Source organism: Phacochoerus africanus, chromosome X (genome assembly GCF_016906955.1).
Source record: "Phacochoerus africanus isolate WHEZ1 chromosome X, ROS_Pafr_v1, whole genome shotgun sequence".
Taxonomy (NCBI): Eukaryota; Metazoa; Chordata; class Mammalia; order Artiodactyla; family Suidae; genus Phacochoerus; species Phacochoerus africanus.
Window position 1 is genome coordinate 88,956,236 of NC_062560.1, and position 24,222 is coordinate 88,980,457.

The 24,222-nt window shown below is 41.0% G+C and overlaps 1 protein-coding gene across 1 annotated transcript; it reads right to left on the bottom strand.

The window, feature by feature from the left end:
• Positions 1–1,886: 1,886 nt before the first annotated feature.
• Positions 1,887–2,694, bottom strand: LOC125118094 (histone H2B type F-M-like). Its single transcript, XM_047764237.1, has 2 exons — positions 2,308–2,694; positions 1,887–2,252 (listed from the first exon to the last, which is right to left on the bottom strand). The coding sequence occupies exons 1-2, from the start codon at positions 2,692–2,694 to the stop codon at positions 1,887–1,889; spliced, it is 753 nt and encodes a 250-aa protein (XP_047620193.1).
• Between the last annotated feature and the right edge of the window lie 21,528 nt (positions 2,695–24,222).

The following is a 24,222-nucleotide window of genomic DNA, read 5'->3' on the forward strand; positions in this document are numbered from 1 at the left end:
ATCTGAATGAATTTTAAAAATAATTTCAGAACCCAGGGAATTAGAAAGATGAAATGCTTGTGAGATTTTGCTTTGCCATTTCTGTACTATATATTGGTCCCCACTTATATTTTTAAATGTGTGCTTAAACTGGGATATGTTGCAAGTGTGTAATAGGTGTAATAGATGAAAATAGCTGCCCCTTCGCTTTATCTATTGCATATGACACATAAAATACTTCTGAAAAACTCCATAACATACCCATGGAATAAAGAGAATAATAATGGGACGTGATATTAACAGGAAAATATTTTGGATGTTATAGAACTCTACGTTGACTGACCTAGAGAAAGCACTAAAACTGTGTTCAAGAAAAGATGGTTTATCTGTAGTTTCTCTAGCTTTTCTCTTGTTGTTTGCCTGAGAGCGACATCCTTCACTTTCTACATTCAAATCAAGGGGTACTAAGAAGTTCTTTTTTAAATTTCAAAAATTTTATTGACATATAGGTGAGTTACAATGCTATATAAGTTCAGGTTTACAACATAGTGATTCAATAGTTTAGTACAGTATTCTCTATATCATGTTATTAGAAAATATTATCTATATTTCCTTGTGCTGGACAGCATATCATTATCGTTTAAAATATGAAGAAACACTGAGTTCAAATAAAAATCATCATAAACTACAAAGAATTGAAATCCCAGAGCGTGTTCTCTCTCTCTACTGTTGTTGGAAGCTTGAAATCAATTAAAAAGAAAAGGAATGGGAAACATCACCAACTACTTTGAAATTCAGCAAAACACCTATAGAAAACAAAGAAAATGCACCAAGAAGAAAACACAATGGATATTAAGTAATTATTATCATGGACATTAACACTCAATCACTTGGGGTAGAGGAAGGAGTCACCTTAGTTTTCTTAACTGCTGAACAGCCGCCTCTTATTATAATGCAAAGAGGTAGAGAGACCTGTGGCAGGATCAGATCTGGATGCCTATACTTACAGCCACGGTTAAAGCAAGGACTTGAAGGGAAAACAACAGGCAAAAGATCACACCTCCTTCCCGCTCAGTCTCTGGGCTGAGGATCACAGGAAGGCTGTGACTGGTTCGGCCCTAGTCACCCCACCACACTCTGTGCCATTGGCTGTTGCTCACAGGATGCCGCTTCACCATTGGCTGCTGTTCTCCAGACGGAGGCTACGACTGCTCTCATTGGACAATCCTATCTTCCAGGCCAATTTTCCGCTCATTGAAGAGACTGTGTAAAAAGCAAAAACTTACAGGCTGAAAAAGAATAGTTTAAAAATCTGAATTAGGTAGAATGGTAATTTCTGAAGATGTGGTGCCTGCCTCTAGAAAATTTACCTATTTTTACACTGAGTTCGGGTCCTGTTTTAGGTATTTCATTGAACTCAGATTTTGAGAAATGTTGAAGGAGCGTGGAGAGGGAAGTGTGATTTTTCTATCTGCTGTTGCACTTTATCTGTTACGGTATCCTTAGAAAACGATCTCCGGATGATACCGCTATATAGGGGTGGGGGAACCAACCATAAAAAAAGCTAAATAAAATGATTGTGGAAATACTTTAGGACATAAAGATCCCTACAATGGCTGACCCACCAGGATAGAAAGGACCATTTAGGAAAAGGGAGGCGATGCACTAGGTTTAAGAGAAAGTCACCCTTTTCCTTGGAACAAACTGTGCTACAGACTTCTATCCCAGTCGTGAAGCTAACGTTTAATGATGTTTCCTTCAGCTTAACAACTTTTTAATGAGGGGCCGTATGGCAGGGGTCGAACTAAAGCAGTTCTGATTCTTGAGCGCTACAGGTCTTTCCCCGCCAAGTGAGTGGCTCTGAAAAGAGCCTTTGGTTTCTCGCGCTCAGGGGGTCCTGAGGCAGCTCATTTGCAGGTGGTGTATCTGATGACGGCCTTGGTGGCCATGGACACGGCGTGCCTGCCGAGCTCCCCGGGCAGCAGCAGGCGCACCGAGGTCTGGATCTCCCTGGACGTGATGGTGGAGCGCTTGTTGGAGTGGGCCAGGCGGGCGGCTTCCTCGGCGATGCGCTCGAACATGTCCTTAACGAACGAATCAAGGACATTCACGGCCTCCTGCGACAGGCTCAGGCCCGTGTGGACCCGATTCAGCACCCTGGGGAAATAGGTGGCGAAGCTGGCGAAGCCATCAGCGCGGCGGCGGCGGCGGGCAGCGTCGCTGCTTGGGTGTCTTCTGCTTCGGGTTCTTCGCCTCAGCTTTGGTGGTCTCGTCTTCGGTGGACTCGGCTTCAGTGGTCTCGGCTTCAGTCGTCTCAGCTTCAGTCGCCTCGGGTTCGTTAGTCTCAGCTTCGGTCATCTGGGCTTCTGTCATCTCATCTTCGGTGGTCTCGGCTTCTGTCGCCTCAGCTTCGGTGGTCTCGGCTTCAGTCATCGGGGCTTCAGTTGTCTCAGCTTTGTTGGTCTGGGCTTCGGTGGTCTCGTCTTCCATCGCCTCGGGTTCGTTAGTCTCAGCTTTGGTCGTCTCAGCTTCGGTCATGTGGGCTCCTGTCGTCTCGTCTTCAGTCGCCTCGGCTTCTGTGGTCTCGGCTTCGGTCATCTCGGCTTCGGTGGTCTCGGCTTCGGTCATCTCGGCTTCGGTGGTCTCAGCTTCTGTCATCGTCTGAGCTTCCTCAATTGCCAGGCCTGCCTCAGAAATCACAGAAGGCTCAGCCATGTCGCAGCTACCTTCCCCACCACTCAGAAGGAAGGGCGATGGCGGCTGCTGTGGGCCGGTGTATCATCCCGGTCTTCCCTGACGTCATGGACCACGTGAATCTGATTGGATAATGCTTGGCAGGGCGGCCTGTCCCCCAAGCAGGCCATATCACCTGTCACTCAATGCCCTCCTGCGTGGTCTCCCAGCAACAAGTACCCGGAGGACTCTGGTGACCGTTAAACTTTCTGCGACCTCCACCAGAAAAGCTTTGAAGTGTGTCCTGTGGAGGAAAAGGTCATTCGTTCACTTCAGCTGATGCATGCCTCCTGTTCATGCGTGAGGATTTGAAAAGCTGTCACCAAAGTCACATACCTCAAAGGAAGATCCATTTGGTCTCCCCGAGGGAGTCTGGCCGCCACAACCCAAGTCCTTGCCGCCATCAGAATGACTCTGGCCACTTGGGGGCCATTTTGCCCCAGCACAGAATCTTTTCTTTCTTTCCATGGCTGAGCCTCCCAGTGGCTTGAGCAGGAATTCTCTGGCAGGGGAGCACAAGTGCTCCTGGAAATCATGGGTCATAATTGACCAGCTACTGCCTCCTATTCGCATGAAAACCCCCAGTGAGTTAGGAAAAACATGATATATCAAACCCATATTCTCCAAAGACAACAGAAATAAAAAATGGGAACAGTATAAAATTATTAAAAATACTTCAATATTTACCATTTGAAATAGTTTTCCTAACATTCATTGGCCCCCAAGTATCTGACACACTTGACTTGATGAATAATATTAAACCTGTTAGTTGAAAAAAACTGATTACTCTAATTCTCTAACAGAGCACCAGGTTGAGAGGAAACAATCAATATAAGGGAGATATTATTGAATTTGATACATATTCATTTCAAAAAATTCAATGATAATAAAAGCAAAGTTATTTTTAATATAGTCATATAAAAGTAAATTACAAAAAATAAACAAAAAACTTAAGAAAATTTGAAGAAATGGAGGTGTTCAATGAGCAACGATACAAATCACGCTGTCAAGTGTATTTCCTATAAGGTCTTTAAGAATCAGGTAATTCTAAAGCAAAAAAAAAAAAAAAAAAGAAGAAGAAGAAGGAGTTCCCATCGTGGCACAGGGGAAATGAATCTGATTAGGAACCATGAGGTTGTGGGTTCAATCCCTGGCCTCGATCAGTGGGTCAAGGATCTGGCATTGCCTTGAGCTGTGGTGTAGGTTGCAGATGTGGCTCAGATCTGGCATTGCTGTGGCTGTGGCTTAGGCTGGCAGCTGTAGCTCTGATTCGACCCCTAGCCTATTTACCTCCATATGCCACAGGTGTGACCCTAAAAAAAAGAAAAGAAAAAAGAATCAGTGAATTCTACTGCTAATAAAGTAGTTCTAATCATGAATAGACAAAAGCTATTTTTATTACTAGCATATAAATTATGATTAGTAAATCATGAAAGAAAATTTGCAATAGGGAATTATTTCAACCATTATGATAGTTTAACTTTGACCCCAAAAGCTATAGCAGGGCTCTCTTGTGATTATAAATCCTCAAGAATTTTCCCCAACCAAAATTAAGGACATAGAATACAGTTTGTTTTGCCATCTGCCTTTTCCATTAGGAAAATTCTAGTATTTTTATTAAGGGTACAGGATTTCAAGCAACTGCAATTATTAATATTCCCAGTGAACTATTAATTTCTGTCATTTTGCACACAAAGTTGAGCATTTAAAATAATGTATGTAAATAATTTTGTGAAGTTATTTTTCATGTTTGAAATGGAAATTTTTCATATTTTCTATTCCATTTATTGACCAAATTAGAAGAGTAAAAGATCCTTAAAATACAAACCAGGCTAGGGTCACTAAACGGTATTCAGCTGATGTCTAAACTGCTCTGCAGGAGTTCCTATTGTGGCTCAGTGGTTAATGAATCCGACTATGAATCCAACCATGAGGTTGCAGGTTCGATTTCTGGCCTTGCTCAGTGGGTTAAGGATCCGGCACTGGCGTGAGCTGTGGTGTAAGTTGCAGACATGGCTCAGATCCCCAGTTGCTGTGGCTCTGGCGTAGGCCGGCAGCTGTAGCTCTGATTAGACCCCTAGCCTGGGAACTTCCACATGCCACGGGTGTGGCCCTAGAAAAGGCAAAAAGACCAATAAATAAATAAATAAAAATAAAAAATTCAAAAATAAAATAAAATAAACTGCTCTGCAAGGTAAGAGACAACTGATACTCATAGTGGTTCCATGGAAGTACTTCTCCATTGGGTGTGTCTAGTAGGACAGGTGGATTTTTTCACTTGCCTCAAACAGCAAGATAGAAGCTATGTGTCCCATTAAATATTAGTTCTGTAATGGATGAAACATTATTTCTTCCATACTCCATTGGTCAAAGCAATTACAGGCCCGCCAGAGTCAAGAAGAGGGGGCAATAGACATGTCATACCCATGGCAGACATGTCTGGGAACGAACAGCCTACCTGAATCTAACAAATAACACCTACAATACAAGTTTCTTGTTAAGCTGCTGGGTGCCATACACTTAGTGTGTCCATAGCACAAGGTCCTGGTTTCCTTGGACCATAGTGGTAAACTCTGGAATCATTTTTTACTCGACTTACCCCTATCTGGGTGACCTTACACATTAGGCGGATCCCTATGATCCAGGGCAGAGCTTTCACTCTAAGTGGCTAGAAGTTTCTGACCGTTAGACACATCCTCCCTCACTCCTCATCTCTGGACACAGAGACATATACACATGGATTGACAGAAAGGAGAGTATACCCAAAGAGTGCCTGCAAAGAAGAACTCTACCAGAATCTGGTCTCAATATCAGATTTCCTGATTTGGGGCTAATGAGTTTTCTTATATTCCTCAAGGTCCTCTTCTTTCAGGAGTCCCCTAACACCTGTCACTTTCCTTGGGATCCATCCTTCTCTGTCTTGCCTACAAATGAACATATCATCAGAGATATACTGGGTATGTTTAGGGTCACAGAAAGGATTGAAGGAGGACAAGCAGATACAGCTCCTGATAATCTGCAATCCCATGCTCTTGGCATTTGCTTAAGGGTAACACTTGATTATGCAATTCCATTTGAATTAATTCCCAAAAGGAGATCAAGGTAGGGGGAGCAATTCTGCACTGCCTTTCTCTTTTTTCTAAGAAATTTTCTTTCTGGTTAGTCCAGAGAAGCATGGTTACTCAGCACTCCTAATAGGCTCACATTCTCAAAGACTAATAATAAGATGTCTCATGGACCAGTTCCTAGAGTGAAATTTAGGGGATCACTTTGGTCCTGGTGTCAGATCTAACCCAGCAGTTATGTGACCCTGTGTAATGCCCTTCATCTCTCTGTAATTATGTCCTGTGGGAAAGAACACTGAGTTTTTAGAAAGGGCAGAATTCACTATGACAGCATTTTCTTTGGATAAATATGCAGGAGTGGGATTGCTGGATTTTAATTTTTCAAGAGTCTGCCGTACTGTTTTCTATAGCAGCTGCAACAATTTACCTTCCCACCAACTGTGCAGAAGATTTCCACATCCTTACCAACACTTGTCCTTTGTTTTTTTCGTTTGTTTGTTTGTTTTTTGTTTTTTTGTTTTTGATAACAGCCATTCCAATAGGTCTGCAGTGATATCTAACCATGGCGGTTGTTTGTTTTTTTTGGGTTTTTTTTTTTTTTTTTTTTGTCTTTTTAGGGCCTCACCCGCGGCATATGGAAGTTCCCAGGCTAGGGGTCGAATCAGAGCTGTAGCCGCCAGCCTACACCACAGCTACAGCAACGTGGGATCAGAGCTGCATCTGTGACCTACACCACAGCTCACAGCAACACTCCTTAAACCACTGAGCAAGGCCAGGGATTGTAGCCGCGTCCTCATGGATGCTAGCCGGGTTTGTTAGTCATTGAGCCATGACAGGAACTTCTAACCATGGTTTTTATTTACCTTTCCTTGATGATTGGTGATGTTGAGCATCTTTTAATGTACCTGTAGGCCATGTGTAAGTCTTGCTTGGAAAAACATATCTATTCAGATCCTCTGATCATATTTAATTGGGCTTTTTGCTTTTTTATATTGAATTGTGTGCGTTCTTTGTACATTTTGAATATTAGCCCATTGACAGACATATCATTTGCAACTATCTTCTACCATTCAGAAGGGGTAATTTTCTTTTTAAAAAATTTTTAAAATTATACTTGATTTACAATTTTGCCCCAATTTCTGCTGCACATAAAGTGACCCAGTCACATATATATGTATATACATTATTTTTATCATATTATCTTCTATCTTGTTCCCCATGATATATCCCAAGAGACTGGATGTAGTTCCTGGTGATATACAGTAGGACCTCATTGCCTGCCCATTCCAAATGTAATAGTTTGCATCTACTAACCCCAAATTCCCAGTCCATCCCATTCCCTTCCCCACCCCTTGGCAACCACAAGTCTGTCCTCCATGTTTGTGACTCTGTATCTGTTCTTTAGATAGGTTCATTTGTGCCACATTCTAGATACCACATATAAGTGATATCATATGGTATTTTACTTTCTCTTTCTGGCTTCACCTAGTATGAGACTCTCTAGTTGCATCCATGGTGTTACAAATGGCATTATTTCATTCTTTTTATGGATAACTAGTATTCCATTGTGTACATGTACCACTTCTTTTTTATATATAATTATTTTTTAAAATTATAGCTGGTTTACAGCGTTCTGTCAATTTTCTCCTGTACAGCATGGTTACCCAGTCACACATACATGTATAGATTCTTTTTTTCTCACATTATCATGCTCCCTCATAAGTGACTACACATAGTTCCCACTGCTACACAGCAGGATGTCATTGCTTATCCATTCCCAAGGCAATAGTCTGCACTATTAGCCCCAAGTTCCCAATCCATCCCACTCCCTCCCCCTCCCCCTTGGCAGCCATGAGTCTATTCTCCAAGTCCATGATTTTCTTTTCCATGGAGAGGTTCATTTGTGCCATATATTAGATTCCAGATATAAGTGATATCATATGGTATTTGTCTTTCTCTTTCTGACTTACTTCACTTAGTATGAGAGTCTCTAGTTCCATCCATGTTGCTGCAAATGGCATTGTTTTGTTTTTTATGGCTGAGTAGTATTCCATTTTGTATATATACCACATCTTCCTAATCCAATCATCTGTCGATGGACATTAAGTTGTTTCCATGTCTTGGCTATTGTGAATAGTGCTGCAATGAACATGCGGGTGCATGTGTTTTTTTATGTAGAGTTTTCTCCAGATGTATGCCCAAAAGTGGGATGGCTGGGTCATATGGTAGTTCTATGCATAGTTTTCTAAGGTATCTCCATACTGCTTTCCATAGTGGTTGGGCCAAGTTACATTCCCACCAAGAGTGTAGGAGTGTTCCCTTTTCTCCACACCCCCTCCAGCATTTGTTAATTGTGGACTTATTAATGATGGCCATTCTGACTGGTGTGAGGTGGTACTTCATGGTAGTTTTGATTTGCATTTCTCTAATAATCAGGGATGTTGAGCACTTTTTCATGTGCTTATGGCCATCTGTATATCTTCCTTGAAGAAATGTCTATTCAAATCTTTTGCCCATTTTTCCACTGGGCTGTTGGCTTTTTTGCTGTTGAGTTGTACAAGTTGCTTGTATATTTTAGAGACTAAGCCTTTGTCAGTTGCGTCATTTGACACTATTTTATCCCATTCTGTAAGTCGTCTTTTTGTTTTCTTTTTGGTTTCCTTTGCTGTGCAAAACTTGTCAGTTCCATTAGGTCCCATTGGATTATTTTTGCTTTTATTTCTGTTACTTTGGGAGACTGACCTGAGAAAACATTTGTAAGCTTGATGTCAGAGAATGTTTTGCCTGTGTTTTTTTCCAGGAGTTTGATGGTGTCTTGTCTTATATTTAAGTCTTTCAGCCGTTTGGAGTTTATTTTGGTGCATGGTGTGAGGGCGTGTTCTATCTAGTTTCATTGCTTTGCATGCAGCTGTCCAGGTTTCCCAGCAATGCTTGCTGAATAGACTGTCTTTTTTCCCATTTTATGTTCTTGCCTCCCTTGTCAAAGATTAATTGACCATAGGTGTCAGGGTTTATTTCTGGGTTCTCTATTCTGTTCCATTGGTCTGTCTGTCTGTTTTGGTACCAGTACCACACTGTCTTGATGACTGTGGCTTTGTAATACTGCCTGAAGTCTAGGAGAGTTATGCCTCCTGCTTAGTTTTTATTCCTCAGAAGTGCTTTGGCAATTTTGAGTTTTTTGTGGTTCCATGTAAATTTTTGGATTGTTTGTTCTAGTTCTGTGAAAAATGTCATGGGTAATTTGATAGGGATTGCATTCAATCTGTAGATTGCTTTGGGTAGTATGGCCATTTTTACAATATTAATTTTTCCAGCCCAGGAGCATGGGATAGCTTTCCATTTCTTTGAATCCTCTTTCATTTCCTTGATTAATGTTTTATAGTTCTCAGCATATAAGTCTTTTACCTCCTTGGTCAGGTGTATGCCCAGGTATTTGATTTTGTGGGGTGCAATTTTGAAAGGTATTGTATTTTTGTATTCCTTTTCTATTATTTCATTGTTAGTATACAGAAATGCAACTGATTTCTGAATGTTAATCTTATATCCTGCTCCTTTGCTGAATTTGTTGATCAGTTCAAGTAGTTTTTGGGTTGAGCCCTTAGGGTTTTCTATATATAGTATCATGTCATCTGCATAGAGTGACAGTTTTATCTCTTCTCTTCCTATTTGGATGCCTTTATTTCTTTCATTTGTCTAATTGCTGTGGCTAGGACTTCCAGTATGATGTTGAATAACAGTGGTAAGAGTGGGCATCCTTGTCTTGTTCCAGATATTAGTGGGAAGGTTTTCAGCTTTTCTCCATTGAGTATTATATTTGCTGTGGGCTTGTCATAAATGGCTTTGATTATGTTAAGGTATGTTCCCTCTATACCTACTTTGGTAAGAGTTTTGATCATGAATAGAAGTTGGAATTTGTCAGATGCTTTTTCTGCATCTATTGAGATGATCATGTGGTTTTTGACTTTTCTTTTGTTAATATGGTGTATGATGTTGATTGATTTGCATATGTTGAACCATCCTTATGCACCTGGGATGAATCCCACTTGGTTGTGGTGTATGATCGTTTTTATATGGTGTCAGATTCAGTTGGCTAAAATTTAATTGAGAATTTTTGTGTCTATATTCATCAAAGATTTTGGCCTATACTTTTCGTTTTTGGTGGTATATTTGTCTGGTTTTGGAATTAAGGTGGTGGCGTCGTAGAATGTCTTTGGGAGTGTTCCTTCTTCTTCAAATTTTGAAGAAGTTTAAGGAGGATGGGCACCAGTTCCTCTTTATATGTTTGATAGAATTCGCCTGTGAAGCCATCTGGTCCTGGACTTTTATTTGTAGGGAGTGTTTTTATGACGTATTCAATTTTATTTCTAGTGATTGGTCTGTTCAGTTGATCTATTTATTCTTGATTCAGTTTTGGCAGGCTGTAAGTCTCTAGAAAGTTGTCCATTTCTTCTAGATTGTCAAATTTGTTGGCATAAAATTGTTCATAGTATTCTCTCATGGTTTTTTGTATTTCTGTAGTATCCGCTATGACTTCTCAATTTCATTTCTTGTTTTGCTTATTTGGGGTTTTTCTCTCCTCTTCTTGGTGAGTCTAGCCAGAGGCTTGTCAATTTTGTTTACCTTTTCAAAGAATCAGACATTGGTTTTATTGATTTTTTTTCTATTTTTAATGTCTATTTTATTGATTTCCTCTCTGATCTTTAAGATTTCCTTCCTGCTGCTGACTTTAGGTTTTGTTTGTTCTTCTTTTTCTAATTCACTTAAGTGGTGGGTTAAGTTGTCAACTTGAGATTTTTCTTTTTTGAGGAAAGCCTGTATCGCTATGAACTTCCCTCTGAGCACTGCTTTTGCAGCATCCTGTACATTTTGAGTAGTTGTGTCTTCATTATCATTTGTCTTGAAGTATTTTTAATTTCCTCTTGATTTCCTCATTGACCCATTGGTTTTTTAGTAGCATGTTGTTTACTCTCCATGTATTAAGTTTTTTCTCATTTCTTTTCCTATGGTTGATTTATAGTTTCATGCCATTGTGGTCAGAGAAGATACTTGAAATAATTTCTGTACTCTTAAATTGTTGAGGTTAGCTTTGTGCCCCAGTATGTGACAATCCTTGAGAATGTTTCATGTGTACTTGAGAAGAATGTATATTCTGACTTTTTTGGATGTAATGTCCTGAAAATATCAATTAAGTCTACCTTTTCTATTGTGTCATTTAGGATCTCTGTTGCCTTATTGATTTTCTGTCTAGAGGATCTGTCCATGGATGTGAGTGGGGTGTTAAAGTTTCCTACTATGATTGTATTCCCATAAGTTTCTCCTTTTATGTCTATTAGCATTTGTTGTGTGTATCTGGGTGCTCCTATATTATGGGCATATATATATATATATATATATATATATATATATATATATAGACGATTATAATATCCTCTTCTTGAAATGGATCCTTTTACCATTAGATAGTGTCCTTCTTTGTCTTTCTTTATGGCCTTCCTTTAAAAATCTATTTTGTCTGATATGACTATTGCTACACCTGATTTCCTGTCTTGTCCATTGGCATGAAATATCTTTTCCCATCTCCTCACTTTCAATCTATATGTGTCCTTTGCCCCAAGGGGAGTCTCTTGTAGACAGCAGATTGAAGGTTTTTGCTTTTTTATCCAATCTGCCACTCCGTGTCTTTTGATTGGAGCATTCAGTCCATTGATGTTTAAGGAGATTATTGATAGATATGTATTTATTGCTATTCTAAACCTTGTTTTCCAGTTGATTCTATGTTTCTCTTTTATTCCTTTCTTTTTATGGTTGGATGATTTCCATTTATCTTATGCTTGAGTACTTTTCTTTTCACTTTTTTGAATGTAATGTTTGGTTTTGATTTGTGGTTGCCCTGTTTTTTAAGTATGTTAACCTTTCCTGAATCTGCTTGCTTTAGCCTGATAGTCATAGAGGCTCGAACACATCATTAAAAAAAAAAAAAAAAAAGAATCTATATTTTCTTACTTTCCTTCCCCACATGGTATGATTTTGATGTCTTCTTTTTTTTTTTTTTTTAACATCTTCACGTTTAGATCTGGATGCTGGCTTATTTAAGTGATTACTTTCCAATTGTGATTTCCTCCATCCTAGTTATTCTTACTTCTTCTTCTTCTTTTTTTTTAATTTAGAGAAGCCCTTTCAACGTTTCTTTTAGAATGGGTTTAGAATTGCTGTACTCTTTTAGCTTTTGTTTGTTGGAGAAATTCTTTATTTCCCCTTCTATTTTAAATGGTATTCTTGCTGGATAGAGTATTCTAGGTTGCAAATTTTTTTTCTTTCAGCACTTTAAATATATCTTTCCACTCCCTTCTGGCCTGTAGTGTTTCTGTAGAGAAATCAGCTGATAGCCTTATGGGGGTTCCCTTATAATTAAGGCTTTGCTTTTCTCTTGCTGCCTTTATTTTATTTTTTTTTTTGTCTTTTTTTTTTTGGCATTTCTTGGGCCGCTCCCATGGCATATGGATGTTCCCAGGCTAGGGGTCCAATCGGAGCTGTAGCCACCAGCCTATGCCAGAGGCACAGCAACGTGGGATCCGAGCCGCATCTGCAACCTACACCACAGCTCACGGCAATGCCGGATCGTTAACCCACTGAGCAAGGGCAGGGACCGAACCCGCAACCTCATGGTTCCTAGTCGGATTCGTTAACCACTGTGCCATGACGGGAACTCCTCTTGCTGCCTTTAGAATCCTCTCTTTGTCTTTAACTTTTGCCATTTTTATTATAATATGTGCTGGTGTAGTCCTATTTGAGTTCAGCTTGTTTGGGGCCTTCTGTGCTTCCTGTATCTTGATATCAGTTTCCTTTAGATTTGGAAAGTTTTCAGACATAATTTCTTCAAATATATTTTCAATCCCCTTTTCTTTTTCTTCTTCTGGAATTCCTATTATTTGTAGATAGGCCCACTTTATATTATCCCATAGATCTCTTATATTGCTTTCTAGTGTTTTCATTTGATTTTCTGTCTGCTGTCCTGATTGGGCGATTTCCATTATTCTATCTTCCAAGTCACTAATTCATTCCTCTGCATTATTCATCCTGCTCTTTAGTGCCTTTAGCTCAGTTTGCATCTCTGCAAATGAATTTCTAATTTTTATTGGCTCCTCATATTTTCTAGTTCCTTTCTAAAAGAATCTGCATTGCTATTCATATCCTCTCTTATTTCCTTGATATTCAGCCTTAATTCCTTCAGTATTTTCACTATCTCCCTTTTGAACTCAGTGTCTATCAGACTGCAGGGGTCTGTTTTATTTTTGACTGCTTTAGGTGAATTCTCCTGTTTCTTTAACTGGGATTGATTTCTGAGATTCTTCATCTTACTTATGTTTTTCTTTTTCTGAGAGTTTAGGGAAGCCAAAGTGTAGTCTTATAATGCTCCTTGTATGCAAGGGCACCCCTCTGTATTTTTGGGGGGGTTACTGTTTACCTTTGGTGTGGGAGTTTGAATATTTGCCCTCTCTTTCTTCGGTGTGAGCAGGCTGTTATCCCCAGGATGCTCAGCGTGTAGGGCCAGCAGTCAGTACCTGGTTGCTGGGCTCTCAATGGCAGCAAGGACCTGCAGGAAGGTGGCACAGACTACTCCTAGTTGCAGGGCCCTGGGAAGTGGTAATGAGCTCTAGGCAGATCTACAAGGTATCTAGAGCATTTGGCAGTAGCATCAGCAGGGTGCGTGAGTTCCCAAGGGAGTGAGAGCAGCAACCGCTAGTTTTTTATTGCAGTGCCATCCTCTGAGGTGATTGGAACCACAGGTGGTGCCTGTTCAGGGACCCTTAGTGGTAGTGGACCATGACCACCTCTGGAGTCAGTGATAACTGTGGTGGTTTGCCCCTGCCACCTGTAGACCATGCATGAAACACCCCATCTCGCTTAGCCCACATAGGAGGTGTTGCACAGGCTGCTCCTAGTTGCAGGATCCTGGGAAGTGACAGAGATCAGGCATGCGGGTACTGCCTGGAGCATTCAGGAGTGGCAGCATCAGGGCGGGTGTGTCCCCAGGGGTGCAGAGCACCAACAGGTGGTGTTTGGTCATAATGCCCACCTCTGTGGTGCCCTTGAGGTGACTGGGGCTGCAAGTGGTGCCTGTTCATGGACCCCTAGTGGTAGCGGGCCACTCCCACCTCTGGAGCCAGAGATAACTGTGGTGGTTTGCCCCTACCTCCTGTAGGCCACGCAGGAAGCACCTCTTCCTGCTTAGCTCCCACAGGAGGTGCTGCACCAGCTGCTCCTAGTTGCAGATTCCTGGGAAGGGACAGTGACCAAGTGTCTGGGCACTGCCCAGAGTGTTTGGCAGTGGCAGCAGCAGGGCGGGTGTGCTCTCAAGGGAGCAAGAGCAACAACAAGTGGTGTTCTGTCACAATGTCCTTCTCTGTGGTGCCCTCTGAGTGGTTGGGGCTACAAGTGATTTTTGTTGAGGTATCTCCATTGACCGTGGGCCATGCCCACCTCTGGAGTCAGAGATAACTGTGGTGGTTTGCGCCCCCACCCCCGCCACCTTTGGACCATGCAAGAAGCACCCTGTCCCACTTAGCCCATGCAGGATGTGCTGTACCAGCTGCTCCTAGTTGTAGGGTCTTGGGAAGGGACAGTGACCAAGTGTCTTGGTGCCACCCAGAGCGTTTGGAAGTGGCAGCTGCGGGGCGGGTGTGTTCCCAGGGGAGTGAGAGAATCAGCGTATGGTGCTTGGTTGCAGTGCCCTCCTTTTTTTTTTTTTTTTTTTTTTTTTTTTTTTTTTTTTTGCCAACCGCTGAGGTGACTGGGGCTGCAGGTGGAGCCCACTCACAGGTCCCCTGTGGTGGCAAGCCATGCCTCCCTCTGGCCTCTGAGACAGCCACAGCAGTTTGTCCCTGCTACCTGTAGATTGTGCAAGAGGCACCACATCGCACTTAGTCCCCTGATGCCCTTAGCCCACACAAAATGTGCTTGACTACCGGTAGCCTGCACAAGAAGTGCCCAGTCTCCCGTAAATGAGCAAGAGGCTTCTCGCCACGTGTAGCCTGCACCAGAGCCACCCTGCCTTCTGAGAGCCTGCAGGCATGCACAAGCTCAGGTGCGGGGAGTTCCCTATGTTGGTCCGCCCCCTCCTCCTTTCACCCTTCCCAACAATGGCACCTTGCCTCTCCTGCAGGCCTGGACCTTCTCCCCGGTTCCCTCTGCCATGGTGTTCCACTACCCAGCCCATAGTGTACCACTTCCCTGCCCATGGCGCACTGCTCCTTAGCCCCTTAGGCAGTCCCCACACAGCCAGCCCCAGTCCTCTCCCCTGGACTAACCTCTGGAGCCTAAGTCTCAGCACCCAGTCCCTGCCCAAGTGTCTCAGGCTGTGGTGCCTGGGCCGGTGGTTCAGATGATCTGTGCGGCTCTCACTCTGCTTTGCTGTTTTCAGTCCAGCTGCTGTGCTTTTCTTGGCGACTTTGAGGTCCCTCCCACTCGGCTGATCTTTCTGTCAGTTAGGTGGCTTCCCAGGATGTGTGTTCCTCTTCTCCTTCACAGCTCCCTCTTAGGAATTCTAGTCCCATCCTGATTACTTTTCTCTCTCTTTGTTGTTCTACCCAGTTATGTCAAGAGTTTCTTGCCCTTTTTGGAGGTTTAAGTTCTTCTGCCAGCATTCAGTTGATGTTCTGTGTGAGTCGTTTTACATGTAGATGTGTTATTTTTTTTATGTGTTTGTGGGAGAAGGTGAGTACGACCTCTTACTCCTCCACCATCTTTCTCCACCCCCTCCACATTTTCTTAATGCATTCATCTGGCAATGGACATTTAGGTTGTTTCCATGTCTTGGCTATTGTGAATAGTGCTGCTGTGAACATACGGGTGCATGTATCTTTTTGAATTGTAGTTTTGTCCAGATATATGACCAGGAGTGGGATTGCTGGATCATACAGTAGATCCATATTTAGTTTCTGAGGAACCTCTATACTGTTTTCCGTAGTGGTTGTACTTTTTTTCAAATGGGCTCACCATTGTTTTTCTGAAAACGCACCCGGCTCTGTAAGGAAACGTGAGCTTTCAAAATTTATTCCAGGTGTGTAGAATATCTCTAGGAACCACAAAGCAAGATCAAATTGCACTGGATTTCATGTGTTGACAAAAATTCTTAAACGATCAAATTAAGAAGAAAAGGGAAATTCATTTTAGCTAAACTGAGGATTATACCCTAGAGACAGGGTCTCCAAAAGCTCTGATAATCTTACGAGGGTTGACTTCTACATACAAATTGTTTTTCTCTTGCTGGGTCTCTTTGGGTTTATCTAATTTGGAAATTTATGGACTTTCTGGATCTAGATGTCTGCTTTTATCCCCACGTTTGGGAAATTTTCTATCGTCAAAGCCCCCAGTGAGTTAGCAGAAGATGTAATAGCAATGGAATATTCCCCAGAAATCAGAACAGGAAAAATAAATGGGAATACTTATATAATTACTAAAAATGCTTAAATATTTTCCAAAAAAAATGTGGGGCATTCCCTTGTCACACAGCTGTTTAAGGATCTGGTTCAGGTCACTGCTATGGCGTGAGTTTGATCCCTGGTCTGGGAACTTCCACATACCAGGGTATAGGCAAAAACACTTCTTTTAGCATGGCTTAGTTCTCAAAATACCACGCATAATTTAACTAATGAATAAACATGAGCTATTATTTAAAATTTTTCTAATCTTTAATTCTTATTCTGTGAGAAACCACCAGAGTGTGATGCAAAAGAACAGTAAAATGAAATTTTTAATTGAGGTTATATTTCTTCCAAAAATCAATGATAACAAAAGCAATTTCTTTAGTGCATTTATATAAAAATAAATTACAGATATTGTATTAAAATAACTTAAAAAGTATTGACGTTATTTAATTTTCAATGAGCTAAGATCCAAATGGTGAGGTTTCAAGTGTATTTCCTTTGAGGCCTTCAAAGCAGCCAGTTCTAGTGTCAATAAAATGGTCCCATCATGAAGGGAAAAAGTAACTTTATCACTAGTAACTATAATATGATGATAAAACTATGGGTGAAACTTTGCAACAGGGAATTATTTAGACCATGATGATAGCTACAGGAGTGGACCCTTGTGATTACAGGTCTTTAAGATTTTTTCCCCATACTGATCAAGGACATGGAATAGAATTTGTTTTGGTTTCTGCCTCTCTCATTGGGAAGAGTCCATTTTTTCATTACAGGTGCAGTCCTTCAGGCATCTATTATTATTGAAGGGCTCAGTGGACTATTAATTTCTGTTATTTTTCACACAAAGCTGAGCTTTTGAAATAATGTATATAAATAATTTTGTCAAGTTATTTTTCACATTTGGATGGAATTTTCCTACATTTTCTATTCCATTTATTGAATAAATCAGAAGTGTAGGCATCCCTTTACTCCGCAACATTAAAAACAACTATTCTCATACTGGTGTCATGGAGGTACCTCTCCATGGAGGTGTCCAAGAGGACAGGCAGATTTTTTTTTTACTAGTCATCTCAGAAATCTCAAAGAGCAAGGCAGAAGCTATGTGTACCCGCAAAGATTAGCTCTGTACTGTGCATAAAAGCACTTCTTTCACACTCCATTGGTCAAAGCAATTACAGGCCTGCCAGAGCCAAGAGAGGGCAACAGACATGTCTTATACACAGGTGAAGTTCTGGAAATGAGTAGCCTACCTCAGTCTAACAAATGCATCAGACAACACAGGCTTCTTGAGATGCTACTGAGGGCCACACATTGGTAAGTCCATAACAGAAGGTCCTGTGGTAAATTTGGGCCACTGAGGTAAACTCTGTAATCGTTTTCAACTTGACTTATACCTATCTGGGTGACCTTACACATTTAGTGGATCCCTATGTTCCAGGGAAGAGCTTTCACTCTAAACAGCATGAAGTGTCTGACCATTTTACACATGGATTGACAGAAAGGAGAGTTTATCCAATGAGTACCTGCAAAGAACTCTATCAGAATCTGGTCTCAATATCAGATTTCCTGATTTGGGTCTAGTGAGTTTTCCTATATTCCTCAAGTTCCTTTTCTTTCAGGGGTCCCCTAACACCTGTCACTTTCATTGCAATCCATCCCTCTCTGCCTCTCCTACAAATAAATATATTGTCAGAGTTATGTTGGACAGGTTTGGGGTCACAGAAGGAATTGAAGGAGCACAACCAGCAGAAACCAGCACAACCAGCTCCTGATTCTGAAATCCCATACTCTTGGAGTTTGCTTAAGGGAAACACTTGATTAAGTAATTACATTTGAATTAGTTCCCCAAAGGAGATGAGTTAGGTGAAACAAATTCATGCTACATTTCCTTTCATTCTAAAATATTTCCTCTTGAGCTGGTTACTAGAGAAACATGGTCACTAGGAGCTCCTGAAATGTTCACATTTTCAAAGGCTAATACCATATCTGATGGACTAGAACCTAGAGATTCAGGAGGTCACCTGGGTTCTGGTATTATATCTCACCCAGCAGCTATGTGACCTTGGGTAATGAATTCCCTTCATATCTCTGGAACTACGTCATGTGGGAAAGAACACCGAGTGCCTAGAAGGGGTAGAATTCACCATGATGGTCCAATATTTACAAGAACAGTAATTATGCAAATGAGTGCTACTTGAAACAAAATCCCCAGTGATGCATGGCTAAATACCTGGATCAACATCAAGGCCACCCAAAGTCATATGATACTAGCCTAATTACATCCTTAAGGGCTGACATTGTCAAAAGTAGTTACATTAAGGACAGCTTGCAGGATTTCAAAGATCCTGGCTGACAGGGGCAGGACTGGCCATGTAACTATCCTCAGACAGACACTAAGTAACAAAAACTTTGTTGATGATTTGTTAGAGGGGAGTCCTGGTGCTCTCATGTTCTACTAATGTTCACTAGTCATCCTACCTTTGTTTTGAAAGTTCCCTCATAATATCTGTAAAGAGTAAAAGTCTACTTTTTCAAGATTTCTCCCCTCCCATCTGACATTCATTCCCTGTCACTCGGTAGTGACAGGCCTTGATCAAAGAGGAAGAGTGCAATAATGGATCAGAAATCAGAACCAACTCCAGTTTATTGACCCCTACCTTGAGAGCTGGGTTTTTATCCTATCAATCTAGTGTTGTGGTTTTATTTTGTCACATCCATATGCTTGAAGATGAAAAAAATATTTTAACAGAGCAAAAAACCTGAGGAAAAATACCCACTTGAGTCAAGGGGGAATAATTTTCCTAGCATTAAATGGATGGATAACACAGCCATATGTCTGCTCACATGTCTGGATTCATATCCTTCCCATCATGTTTAAGGTATATAGTTAAACAAAGAAACCAACAGCAGCTTAAGAATAATATCAACTTGCTCCTCAGTGTCTGAGGTTGAGCAACCCAGGAAGGTTGCTAGCTCAGTCTAAGTCACCTGACCCCACATCAGGCCAATGGCTTGGTGGCTACAGGTCCCTTAATGACTAATTCAGAGCTGAGTGCAGATTGAACTGCTTTGTTTGCAAGCCCCTATTCATGCCCACGACACCAATATGCAAGTAATGAAGTTTTGCGTTTTCAAGAATGCAATATCTCAGGCTTTGAAAGAACAAATGAATCTAAAGGCGTTAGAATAGAAATTCAATTCTCAGCAGACTGGAATAGGCATTGTTTCTTGAACTTTGTGATTCCACTATTTCTGTACGGTGTTTGGGCTCTTGCTTATGTTTTCGATGGACTCTGTAACACGTGTAAGTTGAAAAAAAATGGAAATGTTGGCCCTCTTAATGCTATGTTCTTGGGATCGCTGCCTAAATTTTTTCCCATAAGTTTAAAGCTCTTTACCTCGGTTTGTCTTTTCAATCACCACCTCCATTATCTCATGATTGTTCATTAGGAGCCCTGTTTCCTCAGTCATACTCTGAAGTGACGATGTAAATGTACTCATTTCTCCTGTTTTCAAAATCAAACCCCACTCCTCTCTTTTGGCTACATTTCACATATATCATTCAACTCTTGCATTCCAGTCATCAAAGCCTTTACAACCCAGTGATTTTTGGGGGGATTTTTTTATTGAAGTATAATTGATGTACAATGTTACATAAGTTACAGTTGTACAACATAGTGAGTCACAATTTTTAAAGGTTATACTCCATGTATAGTTATTATAAAGCATTGGCTATATTCCCTGCTTCATACAATGTATCCTAGAAGTTTATTTATTTCATTTTTCCACATTTAAAAACATTTTTATTAAAGTATTGCTGATTTACAATGCTGTGTTAGCTTCTGCTGTACAGCAGTGATTCAACCACACACACACACACACACACACACACACACACCCATATCCATTCCCAAACAGGTTATCACAGAATATTAAGTAGATTTCCCTGTACTATACAGCAGGTCTCTGTTGATCATCCATTCCATATACAAAAGTGTGCATTTGCTGATCCCAAACCCCGAATCCATCCCTTGCTCCCACCCTTCCCTTTTGGTAACCATAAGTTTGCTTTCGAAGTCTGTGAGGCTGTTTCTGTTTTGTGACTAAGTTCATTTGCATCATTTAAAAAAATTTCCGGGGGTTCCGGTCATGGCACATCGGAAACAATCCGACTAGGAGCCATGAGGTTGCGAGTTCGATCCCTGGCCTTGCTCAGCCGGTAGATGATCCAGCGTTGCCCTGAGCTGTGGTGTAGGTCGCAGACGCAGCTTGGATCTGGTGTGGCTGTGGCTCTGGCATAGGTCGGTGGCTACAGCTCTGATTGGACCCCTAGCCTGGGAACCTCCAGATGATGTGGGTGCAGCCCTAAAAAGACCAAAAAAACAATTAAAATAATAATAATAAATTTTCTGCATATAAGTGGTATCATATGATAATTTTAACCTTTGTAATTGTAATTACACTCCCATTTGTAGGTCACTCATCTGAGGGCATAGGTCTTGACTATACAGTCTCCACCTCCTTAAACATGTACCAAGTTTAAAATTGTTTTCTTCACAATACCTAAATCCTAAAAATACTCCAAACATTAGAAATGATGAAGACCTATTGAGTAAAAATATATATATTCACCTAATTCTCTAAAAAACCTCCTTAGGGAGAGAAAAATATCAATAAAATGGGAAATAACCTAAATTTAAAGGCATGCCCCTTTCAAGAATCTTTGATAATATACCCAAAGATATTCCTACATGTATGAATGTAAAACAGTATAGAAATTGAACTCCCAAAATTATAAAGATTGATCCAAACAAGGGTTTAAGGATAAAGAAGAACTAAAGAAACAGAGGTCATCAATGATCTATCATCCCAAATGGCCAAACTTCCAAGGGTGTATCTGGTCAGGCCTTCGAGGAAGAGTTATTTCCACTGCTGATAAAATAGTTCTAGATTATGAAGGAAAAAAATTGCTATGTCATGAAATACAATATGATGATAAAACCTATTGAAGAAAGCATGCTAAGCAAATATCCAAGCAGTCTCATTTATAAATGAGGATACAAAAATCCTACTTGAAATAGTATTAAATAAATCTGATGTCACATTACAGAAGAGACAAAATAAGGGAAATAGCATTGCATTACAAACATTAACATGGGAGAAAATTATTCATAAAACAAAATACCCCACACAAACTTTTTTCAACATGACTGCTACTGTGGAATTTATTTAAATAAATAATGGTAGACTCAAACAGAGTCCAGAACAGCTAAATCAAAAAATTCATGAAATGGCACCCATTTCAAGCTTCCTAGTAATTGGAATAAGTAGTCTATCTCATTCAGATTTATCTGATTCTATTATTTTCTGGTCTACATCTTTTTTTTCCCTAAAAATACAAAGCTTCATGACCTGCAAATATGCATTGCTGGATGATGGGAGGATCCAATCAGAGCATCCCAAGCCTCACCCTCCACTGGCTCAGCCAGTGAAAGACCTGCAGACTCTGAACTACAGCCATTGGGTCAAAGTAGGAGCTGGTGACTTGGATTGAACCAGTAAGTGCCTTCCTGGGCATTCCTCCTTGGAAACTGAGGAGGAAATTGATGTGTTAATTTTTTTGTCTGTCATTTGTTCGGGGCTATAAATCTCAATTGCTGCTAATAGTGGGTTATTGCGGGCAGGGGCGGGGGGGGCATATTCCTCTGGTTAAACAGGCCAGAAGAGTAGCCTTACATATATTTAAGAAATACTGAATAAAATTACTCTAGGTGAGCAGCTACCAGTCTTTCACATGCCACCATGTACCTCTCATCTGTTCGCCCTCAATTTAACACTTACAGTGCTAAAATGGAATCAACATGTCAGTGAAAAGGATTACCAGATGCAGCTGGACAGTGGGAGTTATTATCCAACCCCAGCTCAGCTCACATCCATTCTTTCCTTTAGGCACCCTGAAATCCAATCTTGTGCTGGATTGCTGTGGAAATGCCGAGGTTGCTGAATCTATCATGGATGTATAGTATCTTTCTTCAAATTTGAAAATGGCAGTGTTGAAAGTAGAGTAAATGTGTTGGATGACAGAATCAGGATGCAAAGATATCTGTTCGTGAGCACATCAGCCATCAGGATGGTTCCTCATCATGTAGCTTGGATCCAAAGAATCTGGGCGGTATCATCAGGAGAATATTTGAAGTATAGAGGCAGGTACACAAGAGCTGATTGCAAATACCAGAGCAAGGACTAGCTACATTGTGTGGGTGTCTAGCACAGTCCTAGGACTATTGGATAGAAATTACAGGGAGGCAGGTTTGCACACAGTGTAAGCCGTCTGTCACAGCAAGGGACTGAGTAACTCTACTGGGTAACAGTTTCAGGCAAGCAGTAAGGTATTGGTGACCAATACAGTTACTTCCAACTTTCAAATCCTCTGGCTACTCTAAGCCCTGTTATTTTGTCCCCTCATTCACATTTGATCAGAGGTGACCCCCTTTTTTCACTTAGGGAACTTTATGTTGTTCTAGAGATAACAGCTTTTACTTCCTGTAAATCCAGTGATCATTTTAGATTGTCAGCTCTTAATAGGGAGTGGTAAGGTAATACTTGAGGTTGCAAATAGGTACAGACAGTATAATCCCGTTTCGTAAGAAAATCTATGAATATTAATAAACCATAGTCTGGATGGTGATTCATTCAAATGCTAACATGTGTAACTGGTGGGATTATAGCTGATTGTTTCTCATAAATTTCAAGTGATAAAAGCATTGTTTTAGGGCAGCTATCTGGACTCATCTGTTTATATGTATTCCTTACTATATTACTCAGCTAGGATTGCCATAAGAAAATACTGTAGCCCAGGTGGCTTAAACAACAGAAATTTGTATCCTCACAGTTCTGGGGGACAGAAGTCTCAAAATCAAGGTATAGCAGGGCCAGTCTCTGGTGAAAACTCTTCCTGGCTTGCAGATAGCCACCTTCTTGTTGGGTCCTCACATGGTGGGAGAGAGTGAGATCTGTTGTCTCTTCCTCATTTTCTTGGTGACAATCCTATCAATCCACCCTTATGATCTTCATTAACCTTAATTACCTAAATACTCTATCTCCAGATCTAGTCACATTAGGGCTTAGGGCTTCAATATATGAATTTTTTGGAGGGGAGACAGTCCATAGCACTTATGTTCACCACAAACACCAAAAATACTGGGTTCATGAGGCAATGAATTCCATTCAGGACAAGAACAAGACCTGGGGTTCAACACTGTAGGTCATTAGCAGGTATTCCGCTATCTGAGTTTATGCTCAATGGGAGATGTGATGTGCTTAGCACAGTATGGATTAGCAAGTGTCCCCCCCACCCACTTCCCCGTCCAACCCCAGCCTTGGGTGTCCCTTAAATTTAGTTGAAAATCACTTTCCAATAAACAAGAGAATCCAGCTAAAATTCCAGCCCTTATATAACACCTTAGAAAATCAAATCAGACCCTGTGTTTTCATGTTCTCATTTCCAAAATAAGGGGGCTAGTCCACATGTCATCTTTTGCCAGGGTTCTCTATCTCTATGATTTGAACTCTGAGGAAAAAGCACTTAGCGTCCCTGTTGGGAAGTAGACATATTGAATAATATCCTCCAAACTGAGAAGGAACTTTGGGACTGAAAAATGAAGCGAGCAACTCCATAAAGTGCAATATAAAGTTTATTGTGGGTAACTTACATATAGGCATGAAAGATAGGGCAGACATAATCCAGAGAGCATCCACAGCTGCACTGTGCACTGCACCACCAAAAGGGGTACAGGGGAATTTAAAGGGGCCAGGGCTTCAGACAGAATTTGACTACCAAGGGAGAAGCATGTCTGCACCACATGGAACCAGGGTTTTTTCCTCCCTACAGGGGTCTCAGACCATTACCTATCTATGTCAGCAAAAGGCATGCTTCTGGGTTACACATCAGATGAGAAGGCAAGGGTAAAATTTTAGGGAGAACTCTTCTGGCTTGGACTCACTCCTTGTAAGTTAGG